Source organism: Phanerochaete carnosa, assembly GCF_000300595.1.
Source record: "Phanerochaete carnosa HHB-10118-sp unplaced genomic scaffold PHACAscaffold_4, whole genome shotgun sequence".
Lineage (NCBI taxonomy): Eukaryota > Fungi > Basidiomycota > Agaricomycetes > Polyporales > Phanerochaetaceae > Phanerochaete > Phanerochaete carnosa.
This window is the reverse complement of record NW_006767631.1, coordinates 2,673,608-2,687,436: the sequence shown is the minus strand read 5'-3', so window position 1 is coordinate 2,687,436 and position 13,829 is coordinate 2,673,608. Positions and strand designations below refer to the sequence as shown.

The following is a 13,829-nucleotide window of genomic DNA, read 5'->3' as shown; positions in this document are numbered from 1 at the left end:
TTTCTGACGTCGTACTTGTAGCTGCTGTCGATAAAGTGCGTCTGGAGCATGCATGGCAGCATCTAGCATGGCCCAGCAGGAAGAGACGACCTCACTGGTGCGGTGGCCCCGGGTTGCGTGGTATAACGAGCCGAGCGACAAATACCTCCGTCCAAGCCCTGAAGCATTTCGCTGCCATTCGCGAACTGAGCCTTGTTCCGGGCCCGCCACCTGTATTTCCATGCTACCTGTTCACACGCGTGCTCCTCGTGGGTTACACGGAACCCTCGCTCACGTCGAATGCTAGCATGCATCACGCAGTATTTGCTAACTTGGGTCTGGGATCTAAGCATCGACTCAGATTGCTTCTACTCTTTCTGCAACGCGGACGGCTCGCGCACGGTTTCCGTGGCGTAGCCATCGCTGACCCACAGCGTCCTCATCGGTTGTAGATTCCGTCGAGTGTTCAGTTTGCGCCTTCAACGTCGAATACTCGTATACCAGATGGCCTGAAGATAAGAAACTGTTCTCTTAACCCTGCTTTATTTCCCATGTCACATGTGTTCACAAAAGTCAGAGTCACGTGTGAGCAAGGTTTGGGCGGTTGTACCGGAGATTGTTCGCGGCCTCGTCCTTGCACGGTGCTTGCTCGCCACCCTGCCTTAGACCAAGCTGCGGCCCCAAAGGCCCTTGAACGACATATCCGTGCATTGTCTTCCTTCGAAGAATAGTATTCAAGCGTCAAGGTACCGGTTAGCTATACGCGCATTCGTTCGGCAACTCGAGAACACCGCATAGGTTGGAGCAAGCCACTCCCCTGGTGTGAGTTGCAGCACTCACGTCGTGCTCAACCTTGCTCATGAGAATGTGTAGGTTTCGGAGCAGGTCACTGGTGTATGTGCAAGCATGTCGTCGGTAGGCGACACGGTCGCTCTAGTTGTTGTTGTTACTTCAAGCTTCTTGAGCCTCGTGGTGGTGATTCAGGTTCGTCATCTAGGTATGAAGAAATTGCAGAGCTTATGAGTCGTGACAGGCTTTTACGGCAATTGTACATTCGAGATCTGGTCAGGAGAAGGAAGACGGCAGAGGTGCTGTTGACGACGTACAATCATCGGGATCCAGCGACCTACAGCCCAACGATCCACAATCCAGCTACCCACAGTCCAGCGACCCGCAACTCGGCGACTTCCTATCAGCAAGATCCAACAACCTGCAAACCGGCCACACGCAGCCAGTGAGATTCAGCGACGGTGATCTGCGGCTAGTGGAATCCAGCGACCCGCGGCCGGTGAGATCCAGCGTTGAGCATTTGTCCTACACAGACTCACAACAATTATGTTAGGCTTCTCAAGGCGTGGAACATCGGGGAGTAACGTGCCGCGGTTGCGGGAAATCAATCTTCGGCGTACGTCACAAGTGTGTGGAATGCACCGACTCCAACCTCTGTCAAGACTGCATATCGGTTGTGTCAATTCGTTTTGAACATAATCATACCCATACATTCTTTCCAATCGAGTACCCTTGGGACCACCGCTCATTCCGTGAAGCATCCGCAGTGTCATGCGACGTTCATCTCGGTGTCCGGTGTAATGGCTGCGGTCAAGTGCCAGTCATCGGCGTACGTCACAAATGCCTCTCATGTGACGACTTCAGCTTCTGCTCTACGTGTTTCAACATGGTCGAGAAACGCTCCACGCATCACGTCTCTCATGAGTTCTTTCCTATTCGAAGCCCAGGAGAAGAAGCGAAATTCCTTGCCGCACAACGCAGGGCTCACACCCCTCCGGTTTCCTTGGGAGACCACGGCGTACTCCTTCCCCAACGAAATCTGATGAGGCGCTCATCCTACGATAGCACCAGTAGACGTTCTGGTGGGGCATGTAGCCGATGCAACAGACTCCCCAGCGAGCACTGCTGCATCGACTGTGGTAACTATGAGCTTTGTACTGATTGCGTAGGCGATCCACAAGCTCGTATATCCCACAACCCTCGACATAGCTTTACCCCGCTGGAGTCATCTATGGCGCAGCTGGATCCTGGGCCGAATCCCTCGGAGCACGATGACGACGAGAGCCAGACCAAGTGTGGAATCTGCCACTGTCGCATCTTTCGCGTCCGACACCAGTGTTTCGAATGTCCTGACTTCTCGCTCTGTCAGCTCTGTATCTCGTCTGTTCGACAGCGCTCGGAGCATGGCATCAGACATCGGTTTTTCCCTGTCGAATATCCGTGGGATGTCGGTGCCTTTGAGGTGGTCTGTGCAGCGTTGAACGCAGTGCGCTGCCGAAGCTGTGGGATTGGGACCTTAGAAGTTCAACATAAGTGCCTATCATGTCCGGACTTCGTGCTTTGCTCGTGGTGCATGTCGGATCCAGACGTGCGTCTCATGCATGATCCCGAACACCCATTTTTCCCATACGCATCGCGCTCCGGTGTCGAAGTCGCCAAGTATGAAGCTAGGCGTCAACGGTTTGCCGCGTACAAGAATTCTGGTGTGCTGCTGGACTCTGGTTCGGAAGGTCGCAGCTCCTCTGATGGCGTGAGTTTGTCTAGCTCAGTCTGGGATGTTGATGCTCATATAGTGACTCTTGCTTCCTAGCAAAGTGAGTCTGCGGCTGAACCTATGCAGGTGTGTTTTAACAGCTATTAATTTTGTTCGCTCACTAACACCAAGACCCGAATAAAACTCAGCCCGCTACAGAATACGAACCATCGGTGCAATCGAGGGTCTTCTTCGAGCTATCAGGGACGTCTGTCTGTTTCTCATGCGACTATATCCCGTGGCCATGCACTGCCCCGCTAGTGACGATCCCTGAATTCGTGGATCGGCGGGTCGAGATACTCAGAGTGTTGGAAATGGCGAATAGAAATGAAGACACCCAGACCTCAGCCAATCAACGCAACAGGACCATCATCTGGGGCTTAATCCAGATGGTCACCTCCGGCATTGTGCCTACCTACAACCTCTTCCAGTCTGAGTGCTCGAATGCAAGCGAGATATACACTCTTACTCCTTCCACTCCTTCCACCGTCCCTCTCCAGTGTGTACACATTGGTCAAGGCGCGATACCTAACACACTCGCCGATATCCCTTGCGACCGCTTATCAATCGACGATCTGCTCGCCGAACTCAACAAAATCCTCGGGACATCATACACGCTCGACACCCCAGGTCTTCATGACTTCTTGGACTACGCGCTCGGCACTTCGCATGATTTTGGGGAGGTGTACGGCACACTACGCAGTCTACGCTTGGAGTGGTCACACTGGCGGCGACCTGAGGACTCTGCTGCAGCACTCGCCGAGATGAAACGTCGCCGCCATAAGATCCAGCAAAGGCGGAACAAAGCCATTCGCGGTCGCTCTGTCCAGGACACTCAGATTCCTCCTCGACGTGTCTGGGATCTGTACAGCAACCGAGTCCTCCCATACCATGTCATGCCTCCGACAGAGTTCGAGTTTATTGACTTCGTGCCTGATGAACTATGGACAGTGTCACACAGCTGGGTACACGCACAAGAGCGCGAGGATATCATGACCCCAATCAATGGATGCCGATGGCCTGTTCCGCTTCCCCGCGGCATATCACTCGACCACATCCGCATCGAGCTACTGAACATGGGCGCCGAGTACGTCTGGCTCGACGTCCTTTGTTTATGGCAGGAGGGCATCACGGAGGACGACAAAGCTCGGCTGGAGGAGTGGAAGCTCGACGTACCCACCATCGGCCACATCTACCAAGCCCGTCCATACGGCAGGCCGTGCGTCACATATTTCAACGGCTTGGGCTTACCGCTCGATCCATCACCAGCGGTCATCGAATCGGACAGGCACTGGTTCAACCGTGTGTGGACCTTGCAGGAGACGCTGCCCAATTGGATACCTGGCGGACTCACTGCGGTACCTCACTCCGATAGTCCGAGTTTCTTTTCTCACCTGCAGAACCTCTTGCGAAGCCTGTCGACTCAGAGTCACTTTCAGAAGAGTTTCGACGCTCCTCGAGCTATGGCGAAACGCTATTGCACCACAGAACTCGACAGGATCGCCGGAATTGGTTATTTCCTGCAATGCCCGACGCTACCGCTCTACGATCGATCGGCTTCCTTGGAGTCTGCATGGGCATTGCTCATCAAGCACATGGATGCACAGCAGCTGACACGGCTATTCATCCAATACGAGTCTGATGTGCCGTTCGGACTCTTTGTCTCATGGGCAGGGTTTTTAGCATCCCGACCGGCGCTGCAGTGCTCGTGGCAGCTGATGGATCTTCTAGACCCTCACACGAATAAGCTAGGGCAATATTTCCATGAACCGCTTGCCACCACGCCCTGCTACATTATATCCTCACCCGGCGACACACACCAGGACAGCGGACCACAAGCACTCCAGCTCCACTTCTACAACCGCACTGATCCTATTACCGTGCAAGTCTCCACTACCGGAACGCATGGATGCCTTGTCCCGAATGTTCCGTATCGTCTTCTTCACATCGGAGGCTCGGGGATATTCTGGGCTGTAGTTGAAGTGGTCGGAGAGCGAGGCCGGCGGGGCGAGAGGACTCTTGAGGTGATCAAGTGGGGTATGATTCAAATAGACAGGAGTGAGGGCTGGGAATTCAGGAAGCTTGGGCTAGCGGCAGGACGTACAAAAGTGGTGTATCTGTCGGGTAAGGATGCTCTGGCCAAGAGCGGGCACGTCGATAAGTACATAGAGGCATTCAACAGGGCGAGGAAGAATCTGCAGGCGGAGAACAAGTCGTAGTGTATGTAGCTATACACAACAAGTATGTACAGCACGAGTTTCGAACCTATGGATCGCACGACAAGATCTATCATACTAGCTACAGTGTCCAAGTTGTGTGGGCCCATCCACTCTCTTTTACCCGCCTCTCTTTTACCCGCCTCTGACCTCAGGCTGTCTGTCGCCGTCTCGATTATTGTGTCCGTCAGCGAGCCAGCCCTGCATTTTTAGGCGAAGGCGTACTAGAACGACCCATGGACGACGAGTTTCGGCTTGCGCGTGCTTTTGATTTGCGAAGAGCCACGGCAGACTGCCGACCAGCGTGCTCTCCGCGCGCTTCGGGCAGCGAACTTGAATGAGAGCGTTGTGTGACGGAGGCGACTCGAGCGTGCGAGAAGGCGAAGCAGTTGTATTGCGCAACATACAGCCAGGTACATGTAGAGCATCAGATAAATCTGGATTGTAACCCGACTGAACATCTACCGTACCCGCAATACCCGAACTGCGTTAGGGAACTACTGCCGTCCCTTCCTGTCCTCCTCCGATTTGCCTGCCGACAACTGGATGACTGTAAATATGTTGCCATGAACCAGACCCTGCATCTATGTCCCAGCTGGCCACCTGTGCGCGGGCGACGGAGACGTTAAATGTCAAATTAGCTATACATGACCGCCTTCCGCATGTGCACATCCCCAAGCAATCTTGTAACGTTGGCCGTATGGCACTCCTCCCGGAAGCTTGCCAGCTCAATTGAGCGAGACCAGACCTTCATCTGGTCGCGCAGAGCGTGTTCCGCCTTGAGGACAACGCGGAGGTGGACATAGTAGGCGGCCGAGTCGGCATGTGGGTCGAGTTAGAGCGCATACTCTTCCTCTGAGAAACACCGCGTTAGGCTCTCAACCAGCGCACTCCACGGCATCGGCCCAGCGCGGACAGCGGTATCGTGAAGCCACGGAACCTCTCCACGCATCCGGGAACAAGAGACGCCGACGGTGAGCTCACCGTGCAGGGACCGAAAATACGGTGCGCGCCCACGCGAACGTCGGTGCGGGAAAGTGTGGAAGATCAGCGCTCAGCTCGTACCGTGAGACGCCCTGCCGCGCAGGGCAGCAGTGTTCGTTCTCGCTCTTCTCCTTCGTGACATGTTCCTGCTTGCTCCTTAGTCAGAGACGCTCGCCCTGCCATTTGCCTCTCCACCTAGATATCCCCGCGCAAGAGAGTTCCGTACACACGGGGTCGATGCCTCGTCTGCTGATGCTTCTATCCTTCCTCATCGCGCCACCGGAGATCAGCTTCTCCCCCCATCCGGGGCATGCGAATCTAATATTGCAACCAGTTAATGACCAATGTTTGAGTGCGAAGGCGATGGTACAAACGTTGGAGTTAAAACTGGTATGCCGGACGAGACGTTGATAGGCTCACTTCAAGATTCCTCGCTCGCCGGATCCACTATTGCAGAACCTAAAGAATGTTTTAACATGGGCCCAGGACGGTGATTGTCAAAGTGACTTACGCGATTTCTTCACTCTTGGGTCTCACTCTACTTATCTCCCAACACGATACTCTCCCTCTAGCCTTGCCTCTACCGCGGAGTGGGCCAAGCACTGGCGTTACCGCATGGAGGATCTTGACGGCGGAGTAGTGGCTGGCGAGGAAGTAGCAGTGTGCCACGCATGCTCAACCTACGTGGCAGCCGCGAGGTCCAGAAGCAGAACAGGGCTAGTGGCGGCTTTAAGACGTCCCCATTTGATAGCGTGCTGGCAGGATGCAGTGCCTGCAGCTCGCTGGAGTTGAGAGAACGGGCTGCAAAACGCAGAGATGTCGGAAGGTATGTACATTGAAACCGAGCTCTTGGCCACTGTGCTTAGAAGATCAATAGACACTATGGGCGCAATGTGCCAGTTTCATATGGAGGAGGGACAACTTCATTCGAGATGGCAAATCTGAAGCGTTTCAGTTCTCGACCATGCCCAGCCAAGACGTACAACGCACCTCATTGCTTGTACTTGCATGTGTTCGTAATAGCGGATCTACAATTCAAGCCCCGCAGAAACCCTTCCCTAGCACGCAGCTGGCGAAGAGATGTCTTGTCCAAGACTCGTTCGACTTGTGAGATGCAGGGTATAGGTGAAAAGCGCCGTGTATTCGCCAGTAGCACCTTGGCTGGTGTAGAGATTACCGGCCGGGACCTTATGTAGTGTGCAAGTCGGAGAGACATCGTGGAATCAAAGCATGGATATCCTGAGCGCGCCCTGCAACGGAGGTCGATAAGATAAACACGTGGCTTGATCCCGCTGCTCCACGATGTTTATCTCTTCCCTCTTTCCTCCTCCTCCTCCTCCTCCTCCTCCTCTCTCTCTCTCTCCAAAAGCTCTCTGTTCTGTCTTCCGTCGTAGGGACGTGAACGGCATCGCTATCATTGGAGCTGAAAGTCTATCAAGGAAGAGGATTTTCCGGCGGACATCAATATTACTGACAGCCATGCACGAACACTCATCGATACCCTTCACAATCCGCACGCCCTTGCATCTGGGCTGATTCCTCAGCAAGTATTGGGCATGTGTATGTACTGGTTATACTTTGATGCATAGCATAGCAAGCAATAGGGACTGAGAAAGCTGCTATACATTGCTCCATGTTATCGTCGATAAGCTGAGGATCCTTCGACAAAGGTAAGTTTCTAGACAAATGGGCTGCCCCTCACATGCTACCACCGTGCATCAACAGCGTGCTGCATTTTCTTACCGTTCATCGTCGACGTCTTGCCATTCATCATTGACAGCAGTGCACAGCTTATTCAGTGACCCTTAGCATGCTGCAGCTTTCGTACGTGGCCCTGGCTTCTAACCGCAGCATGGCATCGGTTTCATTTCCAGCGCAGATCGGAATCTAACTCTTTATGGGATTAGGATTTAATGAAATACCGCCTCCGCTTCCACGCAAGTACCACATTGAATGCACGTGTGAAGCATTGGAATAATCTAACACTGCAATAGGATACTCTTGTTACTTCTGTCATCGTATAATCACACAAAATGCGGCTGCTTGTGCCGAAGATAGTCTGCCCGAGCTGGTCTGAATTTGAGTCAGTTGCGGTGTCCTAAACGTTTGATCCGATAAACTTATCTCGCTACCTTCTTCCTTGGGGATATATAAATGGTACCTGTGCCGGGGATTGCGCACGCTCACTGCTTACTTGCCCCTCATGCTTTCGATACACGACAATTCAGAAGACTCGAAGCATTTGTGCGACTACGAGGACTATGACGAGAATGCTTCTGACGCAGCCGACTGGTCCGATGAGTCTAGTGATCTTGAGGAAGACGAACGGTCCGAAGAGGAAGGCGTTTCCGTCTCAGAAGAAGCCGATGGTGCCAACCCATCCAAGGACAACGAGGACCGTACCCTCGTCGAGGTCCCTCCTTCGCATGTTACCTTTCTCGACAGTAAGCTTTATTATCTCGGAGACGTTCAAGCCGAGTTGAGCTATGCGATGTCTACCGCAGTTCAGGCACAGTTCGAGAGTCAGTGGCAACGCACGCCCGTGCCTCCCAAAGTCCACAAGGCAAGTCCTGCATTTGTTGAGCATCCTCCCCGATGTCGACCACCTCTTCCCCCCAGATTTACAGTATCACATGCAGCAAACAGCACATTGCAAAGTTCGATCGTTACCAGTAAGGTTGTATGTCTGGTATTGTATAGCACGAACTCAAGGTTGGGTGGTAGGGCTGAGGTGGGGCAGCGTATTGGATTAGCAAACAGGAATATAGTACGCTACTGGCACGGGACGACTCGCGCATGTCGCGTTGGAGACAATTCGTCGCGACTGAACCCTTGTTCGAGCAGGGATTGTTCGCTCTGCAGTATTATGAAAGCATGTGCAGAGTATCTTATTGGAGCTACTGCAGGCCTACTGACTGCGCGATTCACAGTGGTCGTACAATCTACCGGTGAGGAAGGCCTACGCACGCTTTGGCTCAGGGATCTATACGTCCTCCACCTCATCGAAGGTGCGTCGCGTCTGAGTAATCCTTGTAGATCATTTGGTCTTACTACAGCTGCTCAAACAGGCCTTTGACTACCACAGGGAACTCGGAGGATCTAAATATGGCGCTTTACTCCTCAATGAGGTTGTCGCGGGCAATCCACTGTGCTTGACAGACAGCTGCCCAGATTTCACACAGGCCAGTGCTATAGATTTCGTTCATGTCAATGCCACTATACTTAGGCGTGGCATAATAGCTACCATCGGGCTACGACTCCGTGCAAGTTATCCCCGGAAGATCCTTGGTCTACGATGAATATGTCGGTGCGTCCTGCTCCCTTATGATTGTACTGTATATACTTACTCTTTTGGGCACCAGTTTACACGGTAAGTAGGCGTGTAAATCGGTTCCAACTTCGAATTATGCACTGATATCAACGAAACAGGAAGCGGCGATTAGGCCGGTATATCTTGTCCTTTGCAAGTGATCCTCTGTAGGCAGCGCAAACTACTTCCTGCTCTCGGGCCATGGTATCAGATCTTCCGTATCACCTATGTCTTTCGCAAGTAGAGCCAGTAAACTTGTGCAACCATGCTCGTGGGAGCGAGCCTCCTGCGAATGTATATATTGAGAACTGAGTAGGTCGTAGCTCTGTCGTACTAATATTCCATGAAATACAGTGGGGTATAGACCTAGATTTGACCATCACAGATTGTAGCTCTCAGTGTGCAGAATGCTGTACTTTCAGGTGCCTCTCCGGGCCTTCAAGGCTCTGCCGTTATTCTAGAGCTTCACTGCAGCGGGAATTGACCTATAGCGATGAAAGGCTTGCAATAGAGGCTCCTTGAGACGACATGGGTGGATAATAGCGCGCAGCTGGCGAAGAAATATCTTATACAGGTGAAAAGTGCTATCCATTTATTGCCAGTGCCTTGGTTGGTGTAGGGATAATCGGGACCTTAGCGTACGAATCCGAGTCAAGGTTTCGTGGAATCAGAGCACGGATTGCATGTCGGGGATCGATAAGATAAATACGCGGCTTGATCCGGTTCAGCTGCTTGGTTCGCTACGGACCTCTCTTCTCCATAACCTCTCTGTTATGTCTTCCATCGTTGAGATGATCAACCCCGCTGACAGACTTGTTACCTCGACACTCAAATTGCAGCCTCTGTACCCATTCACTCTTGATCAGCGCTTTGAGAACAACCAGTGGTTAAGCCTCAGCACCCTCACCACTACCCTTACCGTTGCAATCGATGACCCCTTCGCCATCAGATGCAGAGGCAAAAAAAAATCGTCTGAGGTGTAATCTGTTACTTTATAACAGGTCTCGGTGCGTTGCCCTGCCGCTTTAGGCCCCTCTCTTGTGCTGAACCGTTGCAGCTACGTATTACCGCTAACAACCGCCATCCGTAGGTGCACCGGTCCTATAAACCCTCGAAGCCTCTCAGGCACTTCTTTGCGATCGCGGGCAAAACTATACTCCAAGGCTCGACCAAGTGGTGGTAGTGGTGCTGCTGTCCTCGTGCCCTCCGCCGCTACACAGACACCAACATTGGCATTCACAATGCGCACAAGGGCCTCTGGCACCTTGGCTGGACGATTGTCAAGCCACGATATCAGCTCTATGTGGCTAAAGTCAGTGACCTGAGCAAGGACCCTGTCATTCAGCGGCAACACCCGCGGTACGTCTGGTTGCTCCTCGGCTGCGGTTCGGTTTTGCCTACCATGGTTGTCGGGTTTGGCTAGGGCGGCTAGACGAGCAGATTCTAGTTCGCGGGTACTGCTCGCTTGTGCTTTGTTCACCTCGTACGCGACTCTACCTTTACATGCATATATGTACATGTTTAACTCCTGCCCAGTCTATTTTCGTCACCGCATTCGTCACCGTCGGCGAAACTACGATGACTTCTATCTCCAGTTCCCGATAGACCATGGAACGCGATTAGATGGTACAGGTACAACCCAGTGAAGTGGTTCATCTAGGTGTGCGCGGAGCTCGGGCTCGTGAGCCGCCTGAAGATCTCTCCCGAGAGCGGAGTCAAGAAGGGCTGGCTGCCAACCCAGCTCAAGTGACTACGAGCAACACAGGACGACTTCGTATGGGAGCCGAACGTGCAGGGACTGCTGCTGATTAATTGGGAGAGCTGTGCGTCTAACCACGATGTTTTGCACTACCCGGCGACGTTTATTAATGCGCATACAGTGCGCTCGTCGTCATTGCCAGCTTCGTCCACAACATCGTCAGCCTCGGGTGTGCGCCATCTGCCGGTGAAATACATCAGCAAGGACGCGACGACGGCGTTCTTAGGCAGGGCCTTCGGCCACTCAAAGGTGGCACACGACGTGAGCATGACTCACATCTATCGCCCGTGTGATTTTGCTGATATCGAAGTCATATTTGCTGTCGATGAAGCGCGTCGGGATCTTGCACGGTGGCAAACAAGCACGGCCTGCGAGACAAGACGGTCCCGCCCGCGCAGCGGCTCCGCATTGTGCGATGCAACGAGCTTGACGGCTCTCCGTACTACTCGTCGAGCGCGGTCTCGGGGTAATGAGGGCATGTTCGGCTAAGCTGCGTTCTTATATACTCTTGTAGTTCGTTCCATGCATACGGGTCGTGGAGCTCGTTTACTCGGACCACTGTTATTGTAATATACATGGGTCACACACTCTGCTAAGTGGTTCACGTTCGGCGGAAATGAGTCCACAACACAGGTTATCCGGCTAAGGGAATGACAGGACAGGTCGCATATCGAAGCTTACGACCACAGGTTCGTCCGCTTTAACGAACTCGACGTCGTCTTCTGCTGCCCGGTATCTGCTGTTCCCTGCACGATAACATCGCCCAGTCCAAGGAATTGGTCAAAGAGATAGTCGTCCTTGCCATACGCGTAAACACCGTCGCCAGCCTCGGTGGCCATCTTGTTGAACAGCTTCAGGAGCGCACTGTAGCTGTCCAGCACACGCCTCGGCTTACCCACCTTCGACGCCTGCAGCCTTCGCTTCTGCTCTGCAGCCTGCACCACCGGCAGCGGCTCGTCGTCATCGTCGCTGAGATCCACAGCAAGTTTTTGCACGATGGATGACATCGCACGGGGCCTAAACTGCCGCATCTCCTTCGGACTGAACGGCGCCTTCACGGAGTACGGCTTGAGCGCCTCAAAATCGACCGCGCTGTAGTGCTCCCGCAAGAGCACATACGCGTCGCGGAGGAACCGTGCCAGAACTGAGTCCTCGTTCAGTAAACAGATTGGCGGTTTGCCGTTCTCGATGAACACTAGCTTTTCCTTGCCGCCGATGTAGCGGCCGTCGGCACAGCACAGCTGCTCGTAGAAGAACTTGTTGATCTGCAAGGCAAGCGGCTTGTTCTCGTAGTTGGCGCACTTGATGTTCTTTGGCGTGCATTCCAGGTCATTGAGATTCGTCGAGTAGGTGTGCTGGTGAAAACGGTAGGCCATCATGAGGATGACGTAGATGAAAGACTCCAGATCGTCTGCGACCTCTGGTGGCTTAGTGGGATGCGTCAAAGTAAGAGCAGATAAATAAGCCCAGGTGCCCTACCATGAGAAGCAGGCAGTCAGCAAGTCGACTCGTGCGCGAAGGCATCGTCTGGTACTTACCGAGAAGCCAGCCTTCTCTCGAGCCCGATTCCCGAAGTCTTCTTTGTACTTGCACAAATCCCAGTCGTTTAAAAAGGCCTCATTTTCGCGTACATTTATCATAATGTTGTTCGCGCTGACATCCCGGTGGAGAATGCCTGCCTTATTCCAGGCCTCCATATGACCTAAGATCATGCGTCAGCCGCAGATTCTCAACGCGCTACAGACATACACACCGATCACTGCATATGTGCACGCCTCAAAAAGTTGAACGGTGTCTGCGTACGCCTCGAGGGGCTTCCCGACCTCCTCGACGACGAGACGTGTGTGGATGCGCATGAGCGCCGGCTGCTTCGACGGCGGCGCTAGGTACCTCTGTGCCTTCGTGTACTGGGGACTCCGCAGCATGCCACAGACGTCGCCGCCAGCGATCGGCGTTGCTATGCAGCGCACGCCGTTCTCGTGTAGACGCATATAGACATCGAGCTCGCTGCGCCGGACGCTCGAGCGCCACTGATCCTTGAGGAAGCAGAAGTCCTTGCGCCAGAGATCAAATGCGATATAGCCACGCGTGCAGCGACCTATCGGCGCGCCGTGCCCTGCGGTGAGCTTGCCAATGAGGAAGGCCCTCTCGGAAGGCCCTGCCTCGTCCTCCTTCGGTTCTGTGTTGTCGCTGCGACCAGCACCACGACTGCTATCTCCGTCTTCGTCTTCATTTTCAGCATTCTTATCGCGCTCTTTCGGCTTTCGAGGACGAACTGCAGGACATGTAACCTGACCACAGCGTTATTAGTTTCATCCTGCGCTGCACACCGGAACGCACCTTGTAAATGGGATGGAACCGCGTATTTTCTAGCATATCGCTACGAGCCCTCTGGAGGTCGTCGTTCTCAGAGGTATAATCTCTGAGCAGCCGAATGTCGTTCTCAGACGCTCTGGTAACCGTCTCGTCGTAGCCCGACAATCTGTCTGGGAGGTTTCCGAGGCAGTAGAGCAGGTCGTAGAAGTCGTCGGGGTTGTCGACGAGGTTGACGGCGTCGGTCATAACACAGCCAGCCTGGTCCCAGCGAAACGCGCGAATCCACTCGCCCGAGATGTAGAAGCTTATGACGTGCAGCCGGTGCTGACGTAGCATGATTTGCGCCGCATACTTAGCATGCTGCGCTCGTGCTTTGTTCCCATTGTCCGATTTATGCAAGCTCTCGGCCGCCGAGCGGGGTATGATCTTCTCTTCCTGCACCGCGGCGGGGGGCGCCATCTCTACAGCCTCTTCGGCAGGCGCAGCTGCAGGAGCGGCGCTTTCGGCATCGTTTCTGGTAGCAGCCCGTGTTCGGGGCTTGCTTGGTTGTCGTACACCGGCGACCACCTTGGCCTTCTGAGGATGGGTCGCCACAGCCTGAGACGTCGTCTGTCCACCCTTCCCTTTCCCGGAACTAGCTTTCACCTGAGGCTCTTCATGCAACTCCCCCGCGCCTCGAGCGTTCTTTGCCTTCTGTCTTTTGTTCGCCCGAGGTTGGTCGGG

At 53.7% G+C, this 13,829-nt stretch overlaps 4 protein-coding genes across 4 annotated transcripts; 3 read left to right on the top strand and 1 right to left on the bottom strand.

Moving 5' to 3' along the window:
- Window positions 1-885: 885 nt before the first annotated feature.
- PHACADRAFT_194594 (uncharacterized protein) lies at window positions 886-1,811 on the top strand (the record flags this gene model as incomplete). The annotated part of the gene is made up of 4 exons (XM_007394785.1): window positions 886-963; window positions 1,013-1,267; window positions 1,322-1,384; window positions 1,536-1,811. The coding sequence occupies 4 exons, from the start codon at window positions 886-888 to the stop codon at window positions 1,809-1,811; spliced, it is 672 nt and encodes a 223-aa protein (XP_007394847.1).
- An 853-nt stretch (window positions 1,812-2,664) lies between these two features.
- PHACADRAFT_254492 (uncharacterized protein) lies at window positions 2,665-5,605 on the top strand. The gene has a single exon (XM_007394784.1). The coding sequence runs from the start codon at window positions 2,836-2,838 to the stop codon at window positions 4,738-4,740; it is 1,905 nt and encodes a 634-aa protein (XP_007394846.1). The 5' UTR covers window positions 2,665-2,835; the 3' UTR covers window positions 4,741-5,605.
- Window positions 5,606-7,917: 2,312 nt separating this feature from the next.
- Window positions 7,918-9,407, top strand: PHACADRAFT_254491 (uncharacterized protein). The gene is made up of 9 exons (XM_007394783.1): window positions 7,918-8,165; window positions 8,226-8,284; window positions 8,341-8,393; window positions 8,446-8,593; window positions 8,652-8,729; window positions 8,790-8,903; window positions 8,962-9,028; window positions 9,084-9,091; window positions 9,151-9,407. The coding sequence occupies exons 1-9, from the start codon at window positions 7,925-7,927 to the stop codon at window positions 9,190-9,192; spliced, it is 810 nt and encodes a 269-aa protein (XP_007394845.1). The 5' UTR covers window positions 7,918-7,924; the 3' UTR covers window positions 9,193-9,407.
- An 811-nt stretch (window positions 9,408-10,218) lies between these two features.
- On the bottom strand, window positions 10,219-13,787 carry PHACADRAFT_254482 (uncharacterized protein). Its single transcript, XM_007394782.1, has 8 exons — window positions 13,131-13,787; window positions 12,544-13,081; window positions 12,329-12,492; window positions 11,122-12,265; window positions 10,912-11,051; window positions 10,568-10,854; window positions 10,455-10,514; window positions 10,219-10,390 (listed from the first exon to the last, which is right to left on the bottom strand). The coding sequence occupies exons 1-4, from the start codon at window positions 13,563-13,565 to the stop codon at window positions 11,468-11,470; spliced, it is 1,935 nt and encodes a 644-aa protein (XP_007394844.1). The 5' UTR covers window positions 13,566-13,787; the 3' UTR covers window positions 10,219-10,390; window positions 10,455-10,514; window positions 10,568-10,854; window positions 10,912-11,051; window positions 11,122-11,467.
- Window positions 13,788-13,829: the final 42 nt, after the last annotated feature.

What these genes read in the sequence shown, in the direction of transcription:
- PHACADRAFT_254492 (XM_007394784.1), top strand. Translation starts at nt 2,836, where the DNA reads ATGGCGAATAGAAATGAAGACACCCAGACCTCAGCCAATCAACGCAAC.
- PHACADRAFT_254491 (XM_007394783.1), top strand. Translation starts at nt 7,925, where the DNA reads ATGCTTTCGATACACGACAATTCAGAAGACTCGAAGCATTTGTGCGAC. An exon ending in GCAAAGTTCGATCGTTACCA is followed by an intron (nt 8,394 to 8,445) that starts GTAAGGTTGTAT and finishes GTTGGGTGGTAG; the next exon opens with GGCTGAGGTGGGGCAGCGTA. An exon ending in CGTCCTCCACCTCATCGAAG is followed by an intron (nt 8,730 to 8,789) that starts GTGCGTCGCGTC and finishes CTGCTCAAACAG; the next exon opens with GCCTTTGACTACCACAGGGA.
- PHACADRAFT_254482 (XM_007394782.1), bottom strand. Translation starts at nt 13,565, where the DNA reads ATGGCGCCCCCCGCCGCGGTGCAGGAAGAGAAGATCATACCCCGCTCG. An exon ending in GGTTCCATCCCATTTACAAG is followed by an intron (nt 13,082 to 13,130) that starts GTGCGTTCCGGT and finishes CGCTGTGGTCAG; the next exon opens with GTTACATGTCCTGCAGTTCG. An exon ending in GAGAGAAGGCTGGCTTCTCG is followed by an intron (nt 12,266 to 12,328) that starts GTAAGTACCAGA and finishes TTCTCATGGTAG; the next exon opens with GGCACCTGGGCTTATTTATC.